This window comes from Arachis hypogaea, chromosome 15 (genome assembly GCF_003086295.3).
Source record: "Arachis hypogaea cultivar Tifrunner chromosome 15, arahy.Tifrunner.gnm2.J5K5, whole genome shotgun sequence".
Classification (NCBI taxonomy): Eukaryota; Viridiplantae; Streptophyta; class Magnoliopsida; order Fabales; family Fabaceae; genus Arachis; species Arachis hypogaea.
This window is the reverse complement of record NC_092050.1, coordinates 56,717,081-56,740,812: the sequence shown is the minus strand read 5'-3', so window position 1 is coordinate 56,740,812 and position 23,732 is coordinate 56,717,081. Positions and strand designations below refer to the sequence as shown.

The following is a 23,732-nucleotide window of genomic DNA, read 5'->3' as shown; positions in this document are numbered from 1 at the left end:
GTGTCAAAGAAAGAGGCTTGACAAGTAAATCCTTAGGGGTGCTTTAACACCTAATACCTTAAAACCAACTAGTTTAGGAGTATTGATTGAAAGCTTATCTAAAGAGCCGCTTTGAGACATGACACTTAGAGTCAAGGCCAAAGCAAAGAAACATAGCTGCTTCAAGGTGACTACATATAAAAGATTCCATGATACCATTTGGATGAAAATCCTAAGACCTAAGATTCCCAATATGTGAAGACTAGTGAGCACTGAAGCCTTGCATGAGCATATGATTTAGAGTTCACCCCACTGACACTTGATCACTTCACTCACAAGACCTTATAATTATTCTTCAATCCTTCTTAAGTGAAAGAACTATGAGCAAAATTCATTTCTTGCTTGGGGACAGCAAGCTTTAAGTTTGGTGTTGTGATGACAAGTCATCTTAGCCTATTTAACTAGTCTTTTCTTTTGTTTTCATTAGAATTATGCACTTTCTTGAGCCATAAGCAAGCTAATTGGGTAGATTTTCATGTTTCCTTTGATTTAATCAACCATGTATGAATTCATGCTATTTCATGAGGTTTTATACTATAATTGTCACATATTATGAAAGAATGAATATCTCATGATTTTAAGCATAGCTTTTATGTGTTTGGTTGATTAATGATAGGTGAAGAAAGCTTGGAGAAAGGTTGAAGCAAGAAGGAATAGCTAGGAGTAAAGAGAGGACAATGAATAAGTGAAATTGAACCAGGAAGCAAAAAGCTGGACCTAAAGATAGCCTCAAACTTTTGCACAAACTTTGGGTGAAAGTTAGCCCCAACGTTAGCCCCTAACTTTTGGGCTAACGTTGCAGATGAAAATCACCCTGGGCACCCAAAAGTTTGCCAACGTTAGCCCCTAACTTGGGCTAACGTGCATAAGAAAAACCCCCTGCCACCAAAAGTTTGCGCCAACGTTAGCCCCTAACTTTGGGCTAACGTTGGCACATGAAAAATACAAGGAAGGAGCAAAGTTGCGCCACGTTAGCCCCTAACTTTTGGGCTAACGTTGGCGCCATAAGTGCACAAGGAAGGCCAACGTTGGAGCAAAAGTTAGACCCCTAACTTTTGCCCAACGTGGATAGCAGCAAGTTATGGTAGCTGATATGAAAAGTTGGAGCAAAGTTAGCCCCTAACTTTTGCTCAAACTTTTACTCCAACTTTTGCAAAACTCCAACCCGGTTCATTTGGTTCACTTTGGTTCTTCTCCAAACTCCAAGAGCAATCAACCAAGGCCTCTTTCAACCCAATTCCACCAAGAGCAAAGGCTCAACTCAAGGCTTGAAGATCATTTGAAGAAAGTGTATAAATAGGATAGAATTCAAGTTCTTCGGGGAGCTTTCCTTTGAGTTTTCATAATAGTTTTCGGAGAGCTTTGGGATATTGAGTGATCTTTAATTTCTTAGTTTCGGGGAAGGAGAATTGCATTCTCTTCCTCTGATTTTTATTGCCTTCAATTTCAATTACAATTGTCTTGGATCTTGGGTTGGAGAATTGAAGAAATTCTGTTTCAATCTCATCCTTGGATCTCTCTGTTTATTTACTGCTTAATTGAATTTCAGTTTTGGTTAATTGTTCTTCATCTACTTTCTTTGCAATTTACATTTCCCTTGCAATTGTTCTTGTTAGATCAAGGAAGGTAGTGAGATCTAGACCTGGTTCTCTAGTCTCTGGTCCTGAGATCTGAACTTTCAATTTCTAATTCTCTGTTTACTGTTTTCATGTTCATTTACTTTTCTGCTTCAAGATCCGATTTAACCCAAACCCTCTTCTACTTCTCTGCTTGATGCAAATTTACTTTTCCTTGTTTAATTTCTGCAAATCCAAGTCCCAATCCCCTTTACAATTCAAGTCATTTACATTTCTTGCACTTTAAGATTCCGCAATTTACATTTCCTGCATTCTAAGTTTCTGCCATTTAATTTCTTGTTCTTTAAGATTCAGCAATTTATTTCCTGCTCTCTTTAATTCCATGCAATTTAATTTCTGAAAATCACAAAACACTCAACCAAATCTTGATTCGCTTGACTAAATTAACCACTAAGCTAAAATTGCTCAATCCTTCAATCCCTGTGGGATCGACCTCACTCCGTGAGTTTTTATTACTTGATGCGACCCGGTACACTTGCCGGTTAGATTTGTGTGTTTCGGGAGAAATTCATTTTTCCACCAAATACTCATCAGGAGGATAGAAGAGTTTTGGGCTCTTACATCAATCCAAACCCAGGAAATTGTGGAAGTAGCATCCAAAAGCCAACAATCCATGCCAACAACTTTGAACTTAAACCACAGCTCATCACCCTTGTTCAGAACAACTGTTCGTTTGGAGGAGGTGTTCAAGACCCCAATCAACATTTAACCACCTTCCTGAGAATATGTGACACAGTGAAGTCTAATGGTGTTCATCCTGACGCCTATAGACTGCTCTTATTTCCATTCTCACTCAGGGACAAGGCAGCTAAGTGGCTGGAATCTTTTCCAAGGGAAAGCTTGACAACTTAGGAAGACGTGGTGAATAAATTCTTATTAAGATTTTACCCTCCTCAACGAATCAATAGGCTGAGAGCTGAGGTCCAAACTTTTAGGCAACAAGATGGTGAGACTCTATATGAAGCATGGGAGAGGTTTAAAGACCTAACAAGGAGGTGCCCACCAGATATGTTCAACGAATGGGTGCAGCTGCACATTTTCTATGAAGGGCTCCCTTACGAGTCAAAGAAGGCCGTAGACCATTCATCCGGAGGATCTTTGAACAAGAAGAAGACTATTGAGGAAGCCATAGATGTTATTGAAATAGTAGCAGAGAACGACTACTTCTATGATTCCGAAAGACGGAATACAAGAGGAGTAATGGAGCTAAACAATGTATATGCTCTGTTGGCCCAAAACAAGCTCATTACCCAACAGCTGGCTGACCTCACCAAGAAGATGGAGAGGAACCAAGTAGCAGCAATCTCAACTTCATCAACAACCCAAGAAGGAGTGAATGAAGAAGCAGAGGGTAGTCAGGAGCAAGCCAACTACATTGGGAATTCACCAAGGAAAAACTATGATCCATACTCCAAGACCTACAACCCTGGATGGAGAAACCACCCAAACTTTGGGTGGGGAAGTGAGCAAGATCAAAATCAAGACCAGAGATGTTACAACTCCAACAACAATGCAGCTCACCAGCAATTCACACAGAGGACATCTCAACACCCCCACAACAACACTTCTCCACACGCTTATCAAAACCAAAACAGCACATCTACTCTGAATCACCCATCAATTGATGACAAGCTCTCTAAGATTGAAACCTTACTTGAAGGAGTATGCAAGGACATTCGAAACAGTAAAGCATTCCGAGAGGAAGTGCAGTCAAACATGCAGAATCAAAATGCTGCCATCAAGAAACTGGAGACACAAATCAGGTATCTATTTAAGCAGCTTCCTAACCACAACCTTTGCAATGATGCCAATTCAAGCAAAAGGGAGGAGTGTCAAGCTATCACACTTAGGAGTGGGAAGGAACTGAAGGAACTGCCCCAAAACCACAAGAAGAAGGCTCAAATGAAAAGGGAGAAGAGCAAGATGGAGTTCAACCTCCCACGCCAAGTCCGCAGAAAGAAAAAGGGATGCCACAACTGAACATCTCAAGAGCTCCATACCCCCAGCTATTGAAGAAAAAGGAAGATGACAACCAGTTCTTGAGATTTTTGGAAATCTTCAAGAAACTACAAATCAACATACCCTTTGCTGAAGACATAGAACAAATGCCACTCTATGCCAAGTTTTTGAAGGAACTAATGACTAAGAAGAGAAGCTGGAAGAACAATGAGACTATGATACTAACCGAAGAGTGTAGTGCTATCATTCAGCACAAACAACCCAGAAACTGAAGGATCCTGGGAGTTTTCAGATCCCTTGTATTATAGGGGAAATCACAGTAGAGAAGGCTCTTTGTGACTTAGGGGCCAGCATCAATTTGATGTCAGTAGCTATGATGAGGAAGATGAAAATTGAGGAGGCTAAACCAACAAAAATGGTCCTACAACTGGCAGACCGATCATTCAAATTCCCTCATGGGGTAGTAGAGGATTTGCTAGTAAAAGTGGGAGATTTCATATTTCCAGCAGATTTTGTGGTGCTGGACATGCAGGAGGACACCAAGACCTCCATCATCCTGGGAAGGCCATTCTTGGCCACTGCTGGGGCTGTCATTAATGTTCAGAAGGGTGACCTCACCCTGAGATTACACAATGAAAAGATGACATTCAATGTGTTCAAGGCCATGAGTTACCCACCAGAACAATTGGGGGAATGCATGAGGTTAGATGCACTTGAGGATAAAGTGCAGGAGAATTTGAAGAAGAAGAACATGAAGAGGACGAGAGATTGGTGGAGGAAGAATCTGAATCAAGTGAAGAGGTGGCCACAGCAGAAATTCATATACCAGATGCACCAAAGGAAGGGAACGAAAAGTCAGAAGCACCCAAACTTGAACTCAAAGCACTGCCACCCACTCTCAAATATGCATACCTAGGAGAAAATAAAAACTACCCAGTGATCATAAATTCATCCCTCAGTCAAGATCAAGAGGACGAGCTACTCAAAGTGTTGAGGGAGCATAAGGATGCCATTGGATGGACCCTTGCTGACTTGAAAGGAATCAGTTCAGCCATATGCATGCATAAAATACTGTTGAAAGATGATGCTAAGCCATCCATTCAATCCCAAAGAAGGCTGAACCCAATCATGAAGAAAGTGGTATAGAAAGAGGTTATGAAGCTTTGGCAAGGAGGGGTAATATACCCAATTTCGGACAGCCCTTGGGTTAGCCCCGTACATGTTGTGCCCAAGAAAGAGGAATCACTGTGGTTCCTAATGAGAAGAACGAACTCATACCTACAAGGACCGTCACAGGATGGCGGATGTGCATAGACTACAGAAAACTCAATGAGGCTACACGAAAAGATCATTTTCCCCTTTCATTCATGGATCAGATGTTGGAAAGACTTGCAAGGCACACATATTATTGTTTTCTCGATGGTTATTCAGGTTATAACCAAATAGTGGTTGATCCATAGACCAACAAAAATCTCATTTACTTGCCCGTATGGAGTGTTTGCCTATAGGCGCATGCCATTTGGGCTATGTAATGCACCTGCAACTTTCCAACGCTGCATGCTTTCTATTTTTTCAGATATGATAGAAAAATTCATTGAAGTTTTTATGGATGATTTCTCGGTATTCGGAGATTCCTTTCCTAATTGCCTACATCACCTCGCCTTGGTATTGAAAAGATGCCAAGAGACCAATTTGGTCTTGAACTGGGAAAAATGTCACTTTATGGTGACAGGAGAAATAGTCCTTGGTCACAAGGTCTCCCACTAAGGCATTGAGGTTGATAGAGCTAAAGTAGAACTTATTGAAAAACTACCCCCACCCAGTGATGTCAAGGCAATTAGGAGTTTTTTAGGGCATGCTGGTTTTTACAGAAGGTTCATTAAAGATTTTTCAAAGATAGTCAAGCCCTTAAGCAATCTCCTTGTATCTGATACACCATTTATCTTTGATGAAACATGCATGCTAGCATTTGCACATTTGAAAATGAGGTTGTCCTCTGCTCCTATCATTTCCCCACCTGATTGGAACCTACCATTTGAATTGATGTGCGATGCATCTGATTTTGCAGTTGGGGCAGTATTAGGACAAAGGAAAGATAACTTAGTTCATGTGATATACTATGCTAGCAAAGTCCTTAATGAAACTCAAAGAAATTATAACACTACTGAAAAGGAGTTGCTAGCAATAGTTTTTGCATTGACAAATTTAGATCATACCTCATTGGTGCTAAAGTGATTGTCTTTACAAATCACACAGCACTTAAATATTAGTTTGCCAAGCAAGAATCAAAGCCAAGACTAATAAGGTGGATCTTACTGTTGCAGGAATTCAATATTGAAATCAAAGACAAAAAAGGAGTGGAGAACAAGGTGGCAGATCACCTATCCAGAATCCCTCATGATCAAGGTGGAGGAAATGATACAAATGTGAATGAGCTCTTCCCTGATGAGCTGTTGATGATAGTTCACAAAGCACCATGGTTTGCAGATATTGCAAATTTCAAGGCAACTGGGGCATTACCTCCAGGGATCAATAAACATCAAAAAGGAAGCTCATGAATGATGCAAAATACTTTGTCTGGGACGAGCCATATCTCTTCAAAAAGTGTTCAGATGGAATCCTTAGAAGATGTGTTTCGGAAGAAGAAGGAAGAGAAGTCTTGTGGAATTGCCACGGTTCATGTTATGGAGGCCACTTTGGAGGGGACAGAACTGCAGCAAAGGTGTTACAAAGCGGATTCTTTTGGCCCACCCTTTTCAAGGATGCCAAGGAACTAGTAAAAAGCTGCAATGAATGCCAAAGATCTGGAAACTTGCCCAAAAGAAACGCCATGCCACAAAATTTCATCTTAGAACTGGAACTGTTTGATGTGTGGGGAATAGATTTCATGGGACCATTCCCAACCTCATATGCAAACAAGTACATCTTGGTAGCAGTGGATTATGTTTCCAAGTGGGTAGAGGCTATTGCAACCCCAACTAATGATAACAAGGTAGTCATGAACTTCCTCAGGAAGAATATCTTTAGCCGGTTTGAAGTCCCAAGAGCCCTCATCAGTGATGGAGGGAGCCACTTTTGTAACAAACCATTAGAAGCTCTCCTCCTACGATATGGGGTAAAACACAAAGTAGCCACACCTTACCATCCTCAAACAAGTGGGCAAACTGAGATATCCAATAGAGAGCTGAAGAGGATCCTGGAAAAGACTGTGGTTGCATCTAGAAAGGATTGGTCGAAGAAGCTGGATGATGTTCTTTGGGCATACAGAACAGCATTCAAAACTCCACTTAGAATGTCTCCATATCAACTGGTCTATGGGAAGGCTTGTCATTTACCACTGGAGCTGGAACACAAATCTCTCTGGGCTATCAAGATACTAAATTTTGATAGCATTGCTGCTGGTGCAAAAAGGATGTTGCAGCTGCAAGAGATGGAGGAATTCAGGTCACAAGCCTATGAAAACACTAAGATGTATAAAGAAAAGGCAAAGAGAAAACATGACATGCATCTTGCGCCAAGGAGTTTCGAAAAGGGGCAGCGAGTACTCCTTTACAATTCTAAATTAAGGCTGTTCCCAGGAAAACTCAAGTTAAGGTGGTCCGGGCCTTTCATGGTTACAAAAGTATCACCATATGGCCACATCGAAATCACGGATGAAGGTTCAGAGAGGACTTTTACAGTGAATGGACAAAGACTCAAGCATTATCTGGGCAACATGGGGGAAAACCCCAGAGTAAAGTACCATCTTAAGTAATTAAGGACTCGTTGAGCTAGCGACGATAAAAGAGCGCTCTGTTGGGAGGCAACCCAACCTCAGGTAGTTTCACTTTCATCTTTATTTCAATAAAAATCACAAGTTGTTTCCCCTGCATTGTAAGGAGCTAAGTTTGGTGTTCCACACCAGAACAATCCAAGAGTGATAGTGTAATTCTAAGTTTGGTGTTCCACCAAAGGACATTGGTTAGAATTACACTCCACTCCAAAAGAACATTGCTAGCTCCATCCAATCAAGAGAAACCACTTAGATGTAGTTAGACTATAGGTGATCATTGCTTTGTTGATAACAAGATATGAGGTTCTCTGCATATATACAATGTTTTATACTGGGCAAGGAACTAAGTTTGGTGTTCACACACCAAATTGAGTTCAAGAGGCACAAGCATACATGCAAGCTAACTATGTCTGAAGTGCTTTGGGAACAAGCAACTTCCAGTAACCTTGCAGGAATCTTATGAGGAAATGGTGCACCTTCACCCAAAGAAGCGAGGCAGCAAAAACTAGGATGATGACAAAGAGAGAGGGCAACTAGAAATCATCACCCGAAGGTTGTATTGTTACTTAATTCCATTATACTCAGAATTGTTGAAAGTTGGAAGTCCGAATGCACTTTTGATTTGTAGTTACGCGTAGTTGAAACCTTTTTCAATTCTGTCTTTTAAGTCTTTGGTATTGAAGAAGGTCTCTGTGTGCTAGTCTTTATGTCACTGCATCCTTACTTTACTTACTTGTATGCTTGTCCCTTTAAATCAAATGAAAAGAGAATGTTTATGTTTCAAAAGACCAGAGTAGAGTTCATACTATGGAGTACATTCATGAGTTTGTGGTATGATCATAAGTTAGCTAAGTTGGTTCAACCATAAGGTGGAATGACAACTATCTGGCCTGAATACTTTGCTTTGAATATACTCATGAGACTAAGTATATGACAAGATCCTAATAAGAGAAAGAGAAAAGAATAATGAAAGTGGAAAAACAAAAGAAAAAAGAGTAAGCAATAAGGCTAGGCACCAATGGTTTTGATCTTAAGATATGTGTCTGTAGTGTTCCTGTGTGAGGGATCTACTTAGATGAATAAGCTCTTAGGGGTGCTTTATCACTTGGTAACTTAGGTTAACTAACCCGGGATTATCAGCTGAAAGTCCATTATCAAGAGTAACCCTCACCACAGAGCATTTAGTAACCCAAAGAGGTGCTGGACACCAAGGTCTCAAGAAGGAAAATAAATGAACTATATGCCTGTGGTGTGTATGTATGGGGGAGAGACTTGAGGGAGTAAGTCCTTAGGGGTGCTTCAACACCTAGCACCTTGAACCAACTAGTTCGGGAGTGTTGGCTGAAAGCTTATCTTAAAAAGTTGCCCCCTCACAGAGCACTTAGCCTAAGAACACCAATAAGCTCTGAAATGACAATAAAGGGATCAATGAATAAAAGTCTCATGGGATGTAAGCAAGGTGAGTGTTTTAGGACATGATAAAGGTTTGAAAGCTAGTAAAGGAATGAACCTAAGTTGCTATGCATGAAACCACCATAAAATCAGTGATATGACTTCCACAAGAATGACTCATTGCTCTTAGCATTCCATTCATCATTCTCTTGTTCCAATACTTGCTTAGGGACAAGCAAGCTTTAAGTTTGGTGTTGTGATGCCAGGGCATCTTGGCCAGTTTCACTGACCTTTTCTTTACTGTTTTTAGGTTAGTTTCATGGATTCTCTTAGGAAATAAGCTAGTTTTGGGTAGATATTCACTTACACCTTGATTCAAGCATACATTGTGCATTTTACATTATTTCATGAGGATTTTGCATGAGTTTAGTGACAAATTGTATGTTGCATTGCCCATGACTTGGACTAGAACTTTGATGCGCTCTATTGCTTGATTTCAGGACCAAAGGAAGCAAGGAATGGGAGGTAACTTGCAAAGTTAATGAGAAAAGTGATTGTCAATAACGCTCTCGAAGCCATCATTGACCACGTTAAGAGTCACGTTAACTAAGTTAACGTGAACTCTAATGTGGAGAGGGGAAGTTGAGCCAACGTTAGTGACACTTAACATTGTCACTAACGTTGGCAAATGCTCATAAGTGGCCACGTTAGAGTCCACGTTAACTTAGTTAACTTGGCCTCTAACATTAAAAGGGGGAAGAAACGCCAACGTTAGTGACATTCAACATTGTCACTAACGTTGGCCTAAGGAGAAACATACCACGTTAACTCCCACGTTAACTTGGTTAACGTGGGAGCTAACGTAAGAAGCAAGAGTGGTCGACAACGTTAGTGACACCCAACATTGTCACTAACGTTGGAAGCAACCACACAACCCCCAGGGAGCCACGTTTACTCCCACGTTAACTTAGTTAACGTGGAAGCTAACGTTGATGAGTAAAAGAATGGCCAACGTTAGTGACACTCAACATTGTCACTAACGTTGGGGATGGCTAAGCATGGCCACGTTAGAAGCCACGTTAACCTAGTTAACGTGGACTCTAACGTGAGGCATAGGGGCACCTTGGAACGTTACTGAGAATGTTGAGTGTCACTAACGTTCTCGAAGGATGGCAAGCCCACGTTAAAGAGCCACGTTAACTAAGTTAACGTGGGCTCTAACGTGGGAAGAAAGGGGGCTTTTCAAAGTTATTGGGAATGTTAAGTCTCAATAACGTGTGCGAAGGACTTAGAGGCAACGTTAGTGGCAACGTTTATGCCACTAACGTTGAAGTTAACGTGGCTTTTACTTAGTAACGTTAGTGAGAAAGTTGATTGTCACTAACGTTCTCGAACTTATATTTTCACTAAACGTTAACACCCCTAACGTCCTGAGCTAAAGTCTCTGCCCACTTCACATTTTCTCTCTGCAAGTAAAGCCAAGCCCAAATGAAGAAGAGAACTGCTTCAAACTCAAGATCCAAAGGCCCAAGACTTGAAGAGCCAATTAGAAGCTGAGAGAAGTAGTATATATAGGAGTAGCTTTGAATTGTTGAAGGAGTTCTGGAAGTTGGAAAAGAGAACTACTCTCTGTATTTTACCTTCTCTGCAATTTCTAGTTTTATGATGTATTCTCCATCTTTGTTTTCATTTTCTAGAGCTATGAACAACTAAACCCCTTTCATTGGGTTAGGGAGCTCTGTTGTAATTTGATGGATCAATACTAGTTTTCATTATTTTTCTTCTATCTTTTCTCTTGATTTTACTTGAAAGCTTTCGATCTTCATCCAATTGGGTAGTTATCTTGGAAAAGAAGCTATTCAAACTTGGATCTCTTCTGAACCTTGAAAGAGGAATGAAGAGATCAAGCTAGAAATGCTTTCTCATGCTGGACCAAATTGGGTTTGGATGGGTATGTGACTATAACCCTCTCAATACTTGATTTTGGAAATGCATGTGGTATAATCAGTGACCATACTTCATCTCTTCTCATGAGCAATTGACCAAGGAATTGGCTATTGATCAAGATTTGAGAGATTGAATTGCAAGAAATTGAAATTCAATCAATTAAGATTGCCAAGGAGATCAATGAGTGCATTGATTGAGGAAGAGATGAAAATGAACTTGATCCGGAGAATTGCAACATCTCCTAAGCCCATTGAACTCCCCATCTCTGATCTTAGCCATTCTCTTTATTTTCTGCCATTTACTTTTATGAGCAAATCCCCCATTCCCATTTACAATTCTGCAATTTACTTTCAGTCATTTACTTCTAGTCCTTTAATTCTAGCATTTACTTTTCTGTTATTTACATTCCCGCCATTTTATTTTTTGTAACTCTCAACCCAAATTCTGGATTCGTTCAACTAGAACATTCTTCTAATTAAAGTTGGTTGATCAATTAATCCCTGTGGGATTTGACCTCACTCTATTGTGAGTTTTTACTTGACGACAAATTCGGTACACTTGCCAAAGGAAATTTGTTGACAGACAGTTTCCACCCACATCAAGGATTATATGTCACATATCCAAACACCAAAACCCAGATTCTACTCAAGTGTGAGAAGGGATTTCAAGCATGGTTTCATGTTTCCTTTCCCAAGGTTCCCATGAAACCCAATTGCATTCAATCTCTTTCCCAAGATAATTTAATGCTAAGCATTAAGAACGAAATTCCCTCTAGCAAATCAAACAGAAATGAAGAGAAGAAGAATTTCACTATTATCAATCCATCAAGTACAATAGAGCTTTCTCTCTCAATGAGAAGGAAGTTAGCTACTCATAGCTCAAAAAGTACTCAAAAGTGAAGTGTAAAAGTGGATCTGAAGCCAGGGGATTTTGGCCAGTTTCACTGACATTTTCTTTATGGTTTTAAGGTAGTTTCATGCATTTTCTTAGGAAATAAGCAAGTTTTGGGTAAATAATCACTTACATATGGATTCAAGCAAATATTGTGAATTTTACATGATTTGATGAGAATTATGCATGAATTAAAGGACAAATTGAATGATGCATGTCTCATAACTTGGATCAGATCTTTGATGCACTTTATTACTTGATTTCAGGATAAAGGAAGCAAGGAAGAACCACGTTAGCAGCCACGTTAGTCTAGCTAACGTAACCACTAACGTGGAATGAAGGCTAGATTGCAACGTTATTGAGAAAAGTGATTGCCAATAACGCCTTCGTGAGCCATCATAGCCCACGTTAGTTGCCACGTTAACATAGTTAACGTGGAAGCTAACGTGGAAGAGAAGTAGAACTCCAACGTTAGTGGTAAAAGTAAGTGCCACTAACATTCCAAAAGGGGCAATTGGCCGTGTTAAGAGCCACGTTAACTTAGTTAACGTGAGCTCTAACGTGGAAGAAGAAGATGATGCCAACGTTAGTGACACTCACCTTTGTCACTAACGTTGGACTAAGCCCATATTGGCTATGTTAAAAGCCACGTTAACCTAGTTAACGTGGACTCTAACGTGGAGGGAGCAAGAATCACCAACGTTAGTGACACTCACCTTTGTCACTAACGTTGGATTAAGCCACGTTAGTTGCCACGTTAATTGCATTAACGTGGAAGTTAACGTAGAGAAGAGGGATGATTAGCCAACGTTAGTGACACTCACCTTTGTCACTAACGTTAGAGATGGGTATCAATACCACGTTAGAAGTCACGTTAACCTAGTTAACGTGAACTCTAACGTGGGAAGAAGGGGTATTCTGAAGCGTTAGTGACAAAGGTAAGTGTCACTAACGCTCTCGAAGATTTGGCAAGCCTATGTTAAAGGCCACGTTAACTATTCTAACGTGGACTCTAACGTAGGGAGAAAGGGGTACTCTTAATGTTATTGAAAAAGGTAAACCCCAGTAACGTTTGCGAAGGGCCAAGGGTCAACGTTAGTGGTCACGTTAGTGCCACTAATGTTGAAGTTAACGTGGACCACTTTGGGTTAGGAACGTTAGTGAAAAAGGTGATTGTCACTAACGTTCTCAACCCTACATTTTCACTTAACGTTAACACCACTTACGCCCTAAGCTAAAGTCCCTGCCTACTTCACACTTTCTCTGCAAGTAAAGCTGAGCCCACTAAAGAAGATAACTGCTTCAACTCAAGATCCAAAGGCCCATATCCAAGACTTGAAGAATCAACTAGAAGATCAGAAGAGTAGTATAAATAGGGAGAGCTTTGAACTAGAAAAAGGGGCTTTTGGGCATTATTAGAATTACTCTCTGTATTTTACTTTCTCTGCACTTCTAGTTTAACTTTCAGAATGTACTCTCCATCTTTGCTTTCATTTCCCAGAGCTATGAACAACTAAACCCCTTTCATTGGGTTAGGGAGCTCTGTTGTAATTTGATGGATCAATAATAGTTTTCATTACTCTTCTTCTATCTTTTCTCTTGATTTTACTATGAAATTTTAAATCCTCATCCAATTGAGTAGTTATCTTGGAAAAGAAGCTATTCATACTTGGATCTCTTCTGAACCTTGGAAAAGGGATGAAGAGATCATGCTAGAAATGTTTTCTCATGTTGGACCAAATTGGGGTTTGGGCGGATATGGTGACATATAATTCTCCCAATACTTTGATTTGGAAGAACATGTGGTATAATCAGTGACCACACTTCATCTCTTCTCATGAGTAATTAGACCAAGGAATTGGCTATTGATCTAATTTGAGAGATTGAATTACCAAGGAATTGGAATTCAATCACTTATGATTGCCAAGGAGATCAATGAATGCATTGATTGAGGAAGAGATGAAAATGAACTTGATCCGGAGAATGCAACATCTCCTAAGCCCAATGAATTTCCCATTTCTGATCTTACCCATTCTCTTTACTTTATGCCATTTACTTTCATGCTAAACTTCCCTTCCCATTTAAGATTTTGCAATTTACTTCCCGTCATTTATTTTCTGCTATTTACTTTCCCGCCATTTAATTTCCTGCAATTCTCAACTCACTTTCTGCTTAACTCAGCTAGAACATTCTTCCAATTAAAGTTGTTTGACCAATCAATCCCTGTGGAATTCGACCTCACTCTACTGTGAGTTTTTACTTGACGACAATTCGGTATACTTGCCAAAGGATATTTGTTGAGAGACAAGTTTCCGTGTATCAAGTTTATGGCGCCATTGCCGGGGATTGATTTTGTATCAACAATGATTAAATTGGTAGATAACTAGATTGAGCATTTGTTTTTATTTTGTTTGATTTGAGTTCATTTGAGTAATTTACTTTCTGTTTAGCTATTTTCTTCCCTTTCCTCTACCCATTTTCTTAGTTGTTTACAATTCAGTCACTAACCCACTAACTGTTTGATATATTGCATCACTCACACTAACAGCATTTCTGTAGAAATTACTGTCTGCATCTATCTCTCTTGCTTTTGCTTTGTTGGTTGTATGACAGGTAGAAGAAGCGGGGCTTCAACTTCTTTTGATTTTGAACCTGAGAGGACCTTCCTTAGATTAAGAAGGGAAGCAAGAGGAAAGAGAGTAGTTGGTGCTGAGGAAGAGGAAGAGTATTTTGAACCAGACATGGAGGAGAATATGGAGAACCATCATGAAGAAGAGGCTCACAACCATGGCAGAGAAGGTCCAGCGCATCAGGCTGGACAAGAGAGAAGAGTTCTGGGTTCTTACATCAACCCAAACACAGGAAACTGTGGAAGTAGCATCCAAAGGCCAACCATACATGCCAACAACTTTGAACTAAAGCCACAGCTCATCACCCTTGTTCAGAACAATTGTTCATTCGGAGGAAGTGTCCAAGAAGACCCCAATCAACATCTAACCACCTTTCTGAGGATATGCGATACTATAAAGTCTAATGGTGTTCATCCTGACACCTATAGACTACTTCTGTTTCCCTTCTCACTCATGGACAAAGCATCTAAATGGCTGGAATCCTTTCCAAAGGAGAGTTTAGCAACCTGGGAAGATGTGGTAAACAAGTTCTTGGCAAGATTCTATCCTCCTCAATGGATCAACAGGTTGAGAGCTGAGGTACAGACATTCAGGCAGCAGGATGGTGAGACTCTATATAAAGCATGGGAGAGGTTTAAAGACTTGACAAGAAGATGCCCGCCAGATATGTTCAATGAATGGGTGCAGTTGCACATTTTCTATGAAGGCCTTTCGGATGAATCAAAGAAGGCAGTAGACCACTCATCCGGGGGATCTCTGAACAAGAAGAAGACCATTGAAGAAGCCATAGATGTCATTGAGACTGTAGCAGAGAATGACTACTTCTATGCTTCTGAAAGAGGCAATACTAGAGGAGTGATAGAGCTGAACAATGTGGATGCACTGCTAGCTCAAAACAAGATGATTACCAAGCAATTAGCTGACCTCTCCAAGAAGATGGAGAGGAATCAAGTAGCAGCAATCACCACTTCAGCAGCAACCCAAGAAGGGGTGAATGAAGAAGCAGAGGTTGATCAGGAACAAGCCAACTACATTGGGAATTCACCTAGGAAGAATCATGACCCATACTCCAAAATGTATAATCTGGGTTGGAGGAAACACCCAAACTTTGGGTGGGGAAATCAACAAGACCAAGGCCAAGATCAGAGATGCCATAACGCCAACAACAATGCAACTCACCAACACTCAACACAGAGGTCATACCAACACCCATCCAACAACACTTCTCAACGTCCATACCAAAGTCAAAATGGCCCTTCTCATCCTTCCAATCTCAACCCTCCATCATCGGAAGAGAGACTATCAAGGATTGAGACTCTACTTGAAGGCATATGCAAGGAGATTCAAGATAACAAGGTGTTCAAAGAGGAGGTGCGAGCCAATATCAAGAATCAGGGAGACACCATCAAGAGGCTAGAATTTCAAGTGGGATACCTATCTGAGAAGATTCCCAAACCTACTGATAGCTTCCCAAGTGACACAGAGAAAAATCCAAGAGGTGAAGCAAAGAAAGTCGATGGGAAGATTGTAAGATGGTTACTATAAGTGATAAGGAGAATGAGGAAGAGCCGAACAAACCATCAGAACAACCTGAAGATACATCGGCAGGAAAGCAGGAAGAGAATCATCAAGAAACCATAATTACACAGAAGGAGCTGCTGAGACTCTATAAACCCTTTCCCCAATTACTAGATGGTGGTGTAGAGAAGAGAATATACTCAAGGTTTCTTGACATATTTGCATCTCTCCATGTAAACATACCATTTATCAAGGCCCTCCAACAAATGCCCTCATACATTAAATACATGAAGGAGCTGCTGACCAGAAAAAGCTCACTCAAGGGAGGACAAACCATAGTGATGAATAAGGAGTACAATGCTCTCATTCAACCAGAGCTGCCTACAAAAAGGAAGGACCCAGGGAGTTTTCACATCCCCTGTGCCATAGGAGAAACAATGTTTGATAAAGGACTCTGTGATCTGGGAGCCAGCATCAACTTAATGCCTTTATCCCTTATGAAGAGGCTGCAAATCAATGAGCTGATGCCCACAGACGTAGTCATCAGGCTGGCAGACAAAACTCAAAAACAAGCAATAGGAGTGGTTGAAAACGTGCTGGTGAAGGTTGGGAACTACTTCCTTCCCACAGACTTTGTCATACTGGAAATGGAAGAAAGTTATCTTCACCAATCATATTGGGAAGACCATTCTTAGCTACAGCCAGAGCGCTCATAGATATGGAGCGAGGAGAGCTAATACTGAGGGTACATGATGAACAACTCACCTTCAATGTCTTCAAACCCTCACAGGAAGCAAGTCAAGAAGGCAAAGAACTAAGGACAGAGCATGACAGAGCAATGGTGGGAGAAACAAGCATTGAGGCACAAGCTGTACACTCATGAATTCCTTTGGGTGATGAACAAAATAATCAGCAGCTGTCACAGCTAAAGGAAACTCAAGTGGAGCCAAAACCACCAGAATCATATGGGACTAGCAACAAAATCCCCCTAGGAAAAGAGACCACAAAGAGCAGGATAACAGCAAAAGAAAGAAAGAAGAAGATACCAAGGAGATGGAGGAACAAAAGGATCCCTACAGAAGATTTCTCTCCAGGGGATAAAGTGATCTCAGCTTACTTCCTAGATATCCCACCTCATCTCCCCACCATCCCATCTCAGTTACCTAAGGTTTTCACCATCAGCAAAGTTCTCTCCCTAGAACATGTAGAGATCATTGATGAAGTCAATGGATGTAGGTTTACTGCAAGAAGGAAAGATCTGAAGCATTACCAACCACCATGACAAAGGAAGAACGTCAAGCTAGTGACGCTAAAGAAGCGCTTCATGGGAGGCAACCCATGTTTTACATGCTTTTAAAGTAGTTAATAAAGCAGGGTTCATGGATCACAAATCAACTTTGACATATCCTTGAATAAATCCTTTTATGCAACATATAGTGAAGAACAAGTTTGGTGTTCAAGGCACACTAAGAGGACATGAATGCAACTCATAGCATGTCACTTTTAGCACCTTGAACAAATCATCTTACACCACATTGCCACAAACTAAGTTTGGTGTCACCAAGGTTGCATATATGGAAATTTAATTAGTCAGTTGGTTTGCATTTGTGAATAGCTTTTAGTAGTTAACAACAAAAATTTTAAAAAGTAGTTACTCTTTCTTTTTTTTTTATTTTAAAACTTTGCCGCCACTTCCCACAATTTAATTTTTTCTTTTATTTTGTAGGAGGATTAATGGGACAATTGAAGGGTTCGGCTACCACAAAAGGAGAGGACTGTACACGTGTCTCTAAGGGGATTTCATTGGGAATTGTTGCCATGCAATATTGGAAGAAAAACAAGCTTGGAAACTGAACCAACACCATCATAAAGTTGATGATCCTTGTGCTCATCCCATGCTAAACCCCATCCGTCCATCACACAACCACCCCATCAATCCACACCTTTTATTCACTCATCACTTTCCTATATAAGTGATTCCTAGTCCGTACTTCCCTTCACATTCCAACAACCATTTCTTCAAACTTCTCACTCTCAAAGTACAACTCTCCAAGCTACACCCTATCCAAACCCAACCGAATTCCACCACTCATCACTCACCACAACACCTTTACTTTTCAAAAATCATTCATGGCATCATCAAGCTCCAAGAGGCAAAAGAGAAAGGAACCGGTTAAGAGCAGCCCTTTTGATGAAGGAAAGTTTAAAACTGCATTCCATGAACGTAAATTTGAACGGATAAAGCTCAAGAAGATATTTCCTGAGTTAACATTCCAATTCAACGAAGATGAATGCCCATAGATTCGAGAGAAGATCGAACAAAGGGGTTAGCAAAGGCTCACGAACCCAGAAGCAAAGATAAATACAAACCTCATCAAATAATTCTATACAAATGTGGTCAGAGAAGACAAAACCAAGGCCCCCACCTTCAAAATTTACGTGAGAGGAACAAAGGTGGACTTCAGCCCCAATGCCATAACAAGGGTTCTTCAGCTGAAATCACCACATTTTGATGAGCCCAGTTATCACATGAGAATAATAATGGCCACGACAATGATGAACTTGAAGAAATTGTGAATGATATATGTGTTATAGGATCTGACTGGGAAAGGTATTCAGATGGAAGACCTCGGTTCATCAGGAGAGGAGACCTCATCCCGGAAGCCAAGGGATGGTTTGAACTTGTGAGGAGATCTATCCTCCCAGCTGCAAACAATTCTGAGGTCAACATTACTCGAGCTACTATGGTACACTGCTTAGTAAAGGGTGGAAGCATCAATGTGAACGAAATTATAGCTGAGGGGATTCAAGAATCAACCGAGAAGAATGATACAGGTGCTAGACTTTGGTTCCCCAGCACCATCCTTAGGCTGTGTACGAAAGCCAAGGTAGTCTTCGAGGACAGCAACCCAACTTGGGTAAACCCTGGAAGGATGGTTACACTCTAGCGTATAACGTATGTGACACCCGCCCAACAACAAAGAAGGCCTCAAATAGGGAGAAGAACACCACAAGAAGAACCTCACCAAGAAGAACCTCAACAGGAAGAATATCAGCAAGAAGAGTACTATGATCCAACCAACATCAACTTGAATCACATTCACGGAGCCATTGAGGAGCTAGCGAGGAGTTATATGGAGGGACAAGAACAACAACTGCACGTTCAAGCCCAAAGGATGGATCGTCAAGAAGAACTCCTTTCTAATTGGATGAATCAACAAGGGGAGTGGCAGAAACAGCAAATGGAACATTATTCCCAGCTCACTCAAGCCATCAATCAAGTGACTGAAAGGCAAGAGCGTCAAGATAAACACCTTCAAGAACTCAACCAACGCCAGCTAGCTCAAACGAAGGCATTCAATGAGTTTAGCATACTGAATGAAGGACGGCAACTACATAGGGAGGAGTTCAACTTAAACACTCAAGCCAAGTTGAACTATATGTCTAGTCATATGCATAATCTACACTCTGCAATCCCTAGGTATGATGAGATCTAAAAAGATCTCACATAACAAGAGGAAAGGAAGGTGAAACAACAGAAGGAAACATTGAAAAAGAAGATGAAAGATGCTGGCTTCTGGAAGAAGTTGATTGGAAAAAGCAAGGGAAGTGGGAGTGCAAGCACTCAAGAAAAATACAAGGAGGACAAACAGGAAGGAGAGCATGAGCACCCCCAAGAGTAAAAGGTGGTGGAGTTCCCTTATTGTTCCATCTTTCTTTTTCAAGTTTTTTTTAAGGAAAATCATGTATGAAATAGAACATGCTTCCATAGTAGCTTAGGAATTTTCAATTCTATCTTTAAGTTTGCTTTTGCCTAGGTCTATGCTTGCTAGTCAAATTGCCTGCCTTCATTTTCATCTTGCTTATTGTATGCTTGTCCTTTTATGTCCAATAAAAAGAGATGTTATGAAAGACCAGAGTGATGTTCAAGTTGTGGAGTAGGTCCTTAAATTTGTGGTATAGTAATCACTTAGCTAAGTTGGTTCACCAACAAGGTGGGAAGGCAACTATCTGTCCTGAATCATATACTTGAAACACACCCCATAAGACTAGCTAAATAATAAGATCCTAATAAGAAAAAGGAAAAGAACAATAAGAGTTAAAAAAGAAAGAAAAGTTAATAAAGAATAAGGCTAGGCACCAAGGGCTTGAATCTTGAGGGATGTGTCTGTGGTGCTCTTGTACCAAGGATCTGCTTGGATGAATAAGTTCTTAGGAGTGCTTCATCACTTGGTAACTTAGGTTAACTAACTGATGAGCTATTTTGGTGGAAAAATGAATTTCTCCCAAAACACACAAATCTAACCGGCAAGTGTACTGGGTCGCATCAAGTAATAAAAACTCACGGGAGTGAGGTCGATCCCACAAGGATTGAAGGATTGAGCAATTTTAGCTTAGTGGTTAATTTAGTCAAGCGAATCAAGATTTGGTTGAGTGTTTTGTGATTTGCAGAAATTAAATTGCATGGAATTAAAGAGAACAGGAAATAAATTGCTGAATCTTAAAGAACAAGAAATTAAATGGCAGAAACTTAGAATGCAAGAAATGTAAATTGTGGAATCTTAAAGTGCAAGAAATGTAAATGACTTGAATTGTAAAGGGGATTGGGACTTGGATTTGCAGAAATTAAACAAGGAAAAGTAAATTTGCATCAAGCAGAGAAGTAGAAGAGGGTTTGGGTTAAATCGGATCTTGAAGCAGAAAAGTAAATGAACATGAAAACAGTAAACAGAGAATTAGAAATTGAAAGTTCAGATCTCAGGACCCAGAGACTAGAGAACCGAGTCTAGATCTCAATGCCTTCCTATATCCAACAAGAACAATTTCAAGGGAATTATAAATTGCAAGGAAAGTAGATGAAGAGCAATTAACAGAAATTAAATTCAATCAAGCAGTAAATAAAGCAGAGAGATCCAAGGATGAGATTGAAACAGAATTTCTTCAATTCTCCAACCCAAGATCCAAGACAATTGTAATTGAAATTGAAAGCAATAAAACTAAGAGGAAGAGAAGTGAATTCTCCTTCCCTAAGACTAAGAAATTAAAGATCAATCAATATCCAAAGTTCTCCGAAAACTATTATGAAAACTCAAAAGGAAAGCTCTCCCAAAAACTTGAATTCTATCCTATTTATACACTTTCTTCAAATGATCTTCAAGCCTTGAGTTGGGCCTTTGCTCTTGGTGGAATTGGGTTGAAAGAGGCCTTGGTTGATTGCTCTTGGAGTTTGGAGAAGAACCAAAGTGAACCAAATGAACCGGGTTGGAGTTTTGCAAAAGTTGGAGTAAAAGTTGGAGCAAAAGTTAGGGTCTAACTTTTGGTCCAACTTTTCATATCAGCCTCCATATTTTGCTGATACCCACGTTGGTGCAAAAGTTAGGGGTCTAACTTTTGCTCCAACGTTGGCCTTCCTTGGTGCACTTATGGCGCCAACGTTAGCCCAAAAGTTAGGGGCTAACGTTGGCGCAAACTTTTGCTCCTTCCCTTGTATTTTTCATGTGCCAACGTTAGCCCAAAAGTTAGGGGCTAACGTTGGCGCAAACTTTTGGTAGCCAAGGGGGTTTTTCTTATGCCAACGTTAGCCACCAAGTTAGGGGCTAACGTTGGCGCAAACTTTTAGGTGCCCAGGGGTGATTTTCATGTGCCAACATTAGCCCAAAAGTTAGGGGCTAACGTTGGCACAAACTTTTGGTACCCAGGGAGTGATTTTCAAGTTCCAACGTTAGCCCAAAAGTTAGGGGCTAACGTTGGGGCTAACTTTTCACCCAAAAGTTTGTTCAAAAGTTTGAGGCTAACTTTAGGTCCAGCTTTTTGCTTCCTGGTTCAATTTCACTTATTCCATTGTCCTCTCTTTACTCCTAGCTATTCCTTCTTGCTTCAACCTTTCTCCAAGCTTTCTTCACCTATCGTTAATCAACCAAACACATAAAAGCTATGCTTAAAATCATGAGATATTCATTCTTTCATAATATGTGACAATTATAGTATAAAACCTCATGAAATAGCATGAATTCATACATGGTTGATTAAATCAAAGGAAACATGAAAATCTACCCAATTAGCTTGCTTATGGCTCAAGAAAGTGCATAATTCTAATGAAAACAAAAGAAAAAGACTAGTTAAAATAGGTTAAGATGACTTGTCATCACAACACCAAACTTAAAGCTTGCTTGTCCCCAAGCAAGAAATGAATTATGCTCATATGTTCTTTCACTTAAGAAGGATTGAAGAATAAATTGTAAGGTCCTGTGAGTGAAGTGATCAAGTGTCAGTGGGGTGAACTCCAAAATTATATGCTCATGCAAGGGCTTCAGTGCTCACTAGTCTTCACATATTGGGAGTCTTAGGTCTTAGGATTTTCATCCAAATGGTATCATGGAGATCTCTTTATATGTAGTCACCTTGAAGCAGCTTATAGTTTCTTTGCTTTGGCCTTGACTCTAAGTGTCATGTCTCAAAGCGGCTCTTTAGATAAGCTTTCAATCAATACTCCTAAACCAGTTGGTTTTAAGGTATTAGGTGTTAAAGCACCCCTAAGGATTTACTTGCTCAAGCCTCTTTCTTTGACACAACTCAACCACAAGCATTTTACTAAGCTAACAACTCTTTGAGTCATTGTTTCTTCTTTCTTTTCTACCTAGTAATTGATGCTCAGAGCCTTGGGCCATGTTCTTTTTGTCTTTGTATTTTCTTTTCTTTCTTTTGTTTTATTTGCTGCTTCTTGGATCAATAAATTTTTGAGAATCTCCACAATACTTCTTTGAACTTCATGTCCTGCCTATGAGCTCCCATGCAAGTTTTCACAAGCATGCAACCTCAATACAAAATCATACAACTAGAACCACCACTTCTCCTAATCTTTTGCTTGCCTCAAAATTGTTTGATTCCTCAATCCTTCTTTTCAAAGAACTTTCATGTGATGCATTTCTTGAAAATTGAGTGCAAACAAGTTTTGAAGATAAGAATGTTGTGAATGATCAAGCATCTTGCTTCTTGAATCACAGAAAGACTATGCTATGCAGGGAGGCAGGGGTAAAAAAAAACTATACTATGCAGACAAGCAGGGCAGATAAGGATACAATCCAACCTTCAATTACAGCAATATTTGATGTAAAACAATCACTTAACAATACAACCTGTTGAAGTTTACTTGCTTTCCTTCTTCTCATCATCATCATTGCTGGCCTTCATGTTCATCTTTCACCTCTTTGATTGATGATGCTAAACATCTCCAAAAGCTTGTATGATACTCTGCAGTGATATTGAAAGTTGCTTGCTCCCCAAGCACTTGGAAACAATGGTTAATTTTCATGATTTATTTACGGGCTTTTTGAACTTACTTTGGTGTGGGAACACCAAACTTAGTACCTTGCCAATGGTTAACCATGTGTGATAATTTCTTTTTTCTTTTTCAAAAGCAATAAAACTGAAAACTAGGAAACAGCAGAATAGTTAGCTAGTTCATCCAACATACTTGAAGCCAGCATTATGCAGAGTGAGAATGTGTTTTATAATGGGATTTTGGTGAAACACCAAACTTAGAATCCTGCATTCTGCTTTAGATTGTTTTGGTGTGCAACACCAAACTTAGCTTCTTGCAATATAGATAAAACTAATTAACCTTTTTATTGAAATAGATATGAAAAGATGGTTACCTCCGATTGGGTTGCCTCCCAACAAGCGCTCTTTTATTGTCACTAGCTTGACATCTTGCTCTTTGATTATGGAGGCTGGAAATCATAATGCCTCAGTTTTTCTCCTCTTACTGTAGGATTCCTTTCCTCCATGACCTGCACAATCACAAACAAACCAAATGAAAATTGGATATTCTCATGCGAGAATATAGTCAGAGGATTAGTTGACACCATGTGTCAAACAGTTGGTAAACTTGAGAGATTAATGAACGAAAATCACTTCTCTCGTTTATTTATCAAGCTATGAGAATCA

The 23,732-nt window shown here is 40.0% G+C and overlaps 1 protein-coding gene and 2 non-coding genes across 3 annotated transcripts in view; 1 reads left to right on the top strand and 2 right to left on the bottom strand.

The window, feature by feature from the left end:
• Positions 1-2,582: 2,582 nt before the first annotated feature.
• On the bottom strand, positions 2,583-2,689 carry LOC112752846 (small nucleolar RNA R71). Its single transcript, XR_003177258.1, has one exon. It is a non-coding gene; the product is annotated as a small nucleolar RNA R71 (small nucleolar RNA).
• A 12,142-nt stretch (positions 2,690-14,831) lies between these two features.
• Positions 14,832-14,938, bottom strand: LOC112753484 (small nucleolar RNA R71). Its single transcript, XR_003177869.1, has one exon. It is a non-coding gene; the product is annotated as a small nucleolar RNA R71 (small nucleolar RNA).
• A 3,591-nt stretch (positions 14,939-18,529) lies between these two features.
• The window catches only part of LOC140179217 (uncharacterized), a 52,516-nt gene continuing 47,313 nt past the window's right edge, over positions 18,530-23,732 (top strand). The window contains exon 1 of the mRNA XM_072217884.1: positions 18,530-18,703. Coding sequence (XP_072073985.1) covers positions 18,530-18,703 — 174 coding nt within the window. The remainder of the gene's footprint in view (positions 18,704-23,732) is intronic.